Source organism: Antrostomus carolinensis, unplaced genomic scaffold (genome assembly GCF_000700745.2).
Source record: "Antrostomus carolinensis isolate BGI_N321 unplaced genomic scaffold, ASM70074v2 scaffold10230, whole genome shotgun sequence".
Lineage (NCBI taxonomy): Eukaryota > Metazoa > Chordata > Aves > Caprimulgiformes > Caprimulgidae > Antrostomus > Antrostomus carolinensis.
In genome coordinates, this window is record NW_010286432.1 from 8,728 (window position 1) to 10,421 (window position 1,694).

The following is a 1,694-nucleotide window of genomic DNA, read 5'->3' on the forward strand; positions in this document are numbered from 1 at the left end:
AAAAATAAAATAAAAATCAAGAGAGTTGACTCCAACACCACAACCTAACTTCCCATTCCACACCAGGAATCGACTCAGAAACTTTTGGGATATAACAAATAGATCACGTGGCCAAAACTCTAGTTCTCTCACCTCTACATGTTGCTTTTAACACAAGCTACTACTTCTCCTTCCAAACATGTACCTTTCTCATCTCTTTTACCCATCACATCTTTACAACTTCTAATTTAAACAGCCTCTTATTGCTAAGAAAATGGTGAATTCTGCCTCAAGGCAAAGCCACTGGGAATACTGACCACAGTCCTGGGATAGCAGGCTGTTCAAATAAGGGAAACTGATCCTCTTCAGCTCATCTAGCTTCTCCTTCAGCTTCCTGACTTGACTGTCAGAGCGACTGATCCGCTGCCTCAAAAGTTTCAACTCTCCATTCTTCTTTTCTACCTGCTCACGTAAGCAGCACACCTGACTTTTGCTCTGTCTGGAGGAGAAACAGTACGAGTGGAGGGAGTCGATGAGCTTGCAAGCTCCCGAGGCCGACATGATGACCTCGTTGATTGACATAGGGTTGGCGTCCGTGTCACCCTTTCGCCCCACCACAGCCTCAGCAGCAGGCTGAGGGGTAAGGTCCGCTGGGGATGCCGACAAACCCTGGGAAGGTTTCTGAGGGGTCGCGGTGAGGGATGAAGTAGGGGAGCCTTCTGCTACGGCCTTATCGTGTCCTGTAAGATGGCTGCTGCAGCTTGGTTCCACATCTCTCTTTGGCCTTTTCCTTTCCAACTGCTCTTTTGAGAAGGATGGCCTCTCTCTGGCATGCTTAGATGAAAAGCTGTAAGAATGAAGGGAGCCGATGAACTTGCAAGCACCAGAGGCAGGAGGCGTGAAGTCATCAACCGACACACCACTTCTGTCTGCTACCCAGCTCCCTGTCCAGGTGGCTTTAGAATAATCCTCTACGGAAGATCTCTCAGGTTTTTTCTGAGGTCCAGGCTTTACAACCGAATTATCACCTAACGTCCTTCTCCGAGGGATGTCCAGCTGGCCGCGGAGGTTCCCCTCCTCCTCAGACATCGATCTGGTTTCCGCTTGCAAAGTCGCCTCCTCCATCTCTTTTGTCCCTTGCATCACCATTAAGTCCTGGCCAGAAGACGGAGTCTTCTGAACTACCTCACAGCCTCCTTCCCTTGGGTCTTCTCCATCCTGCAGTGGCACCTGGCTCGCTATTTTTCTTCTGCTTCTGACATAATCCAGGTTGTCGTGTTTTTTCTCTGCAAGCTGGAAGATAGTAGGGACAGCAGTAGGTTTCAGCAACCGGTGCTGGTCTTCCAGCCGCTTAGAAAAACTGTCTTTGGTGAAATGCTCGCTGCAAAGAAATGAATACTTGGTAGGAGTCCAGTTATCTCTCTGAACAGCTTTTAACCACTGAATCAGACGCTTTGAATCCTTCAGAGGGAATCTGAAAAACAAACAGACAAACACCGTGAAAAAATAAGTTGTGTTTTGGAAATTGGAAGGGTTGGTACTCTTAGGTGCAGGAAACTATCGTGGAAGAGAATTTTAATGGGTATTTTAACAGGTTACACTGCTCGTTTGAGGATTATTTTCCCTTGGGCAGAAACACTCGATATTTGTTCAGTCTGTTAACAGCTCCACTCCATGAACAGCACCGAACTTAAAAGCGCTGTTTCTTTTTCCCT

General features: G+C 47.4%; 1 protein-coding gene across 1 annotated transcript; it reads right to left on the reverse strand.

The window, feature by feature from the left end:
• Nucleotides 1-296: 296 nt before the first annotated feature.
• On the reverse strand, nucleotides 297-1,453 carry LOC104517803 (THAP domain-containing protein 4; the record flags this gene model as incomplete). Its single annotated transcript, XM_010169439.1, has 1 exon — nucleotides 297-1,453. A coding segment is annotated over one exon (1,157 nt), but the record flags the coding sequence as incomplete, so codon positions are not given.
• Between the last annotated feature and the right edge of the window lie 241 nt (nucleotides 1,454-1,694).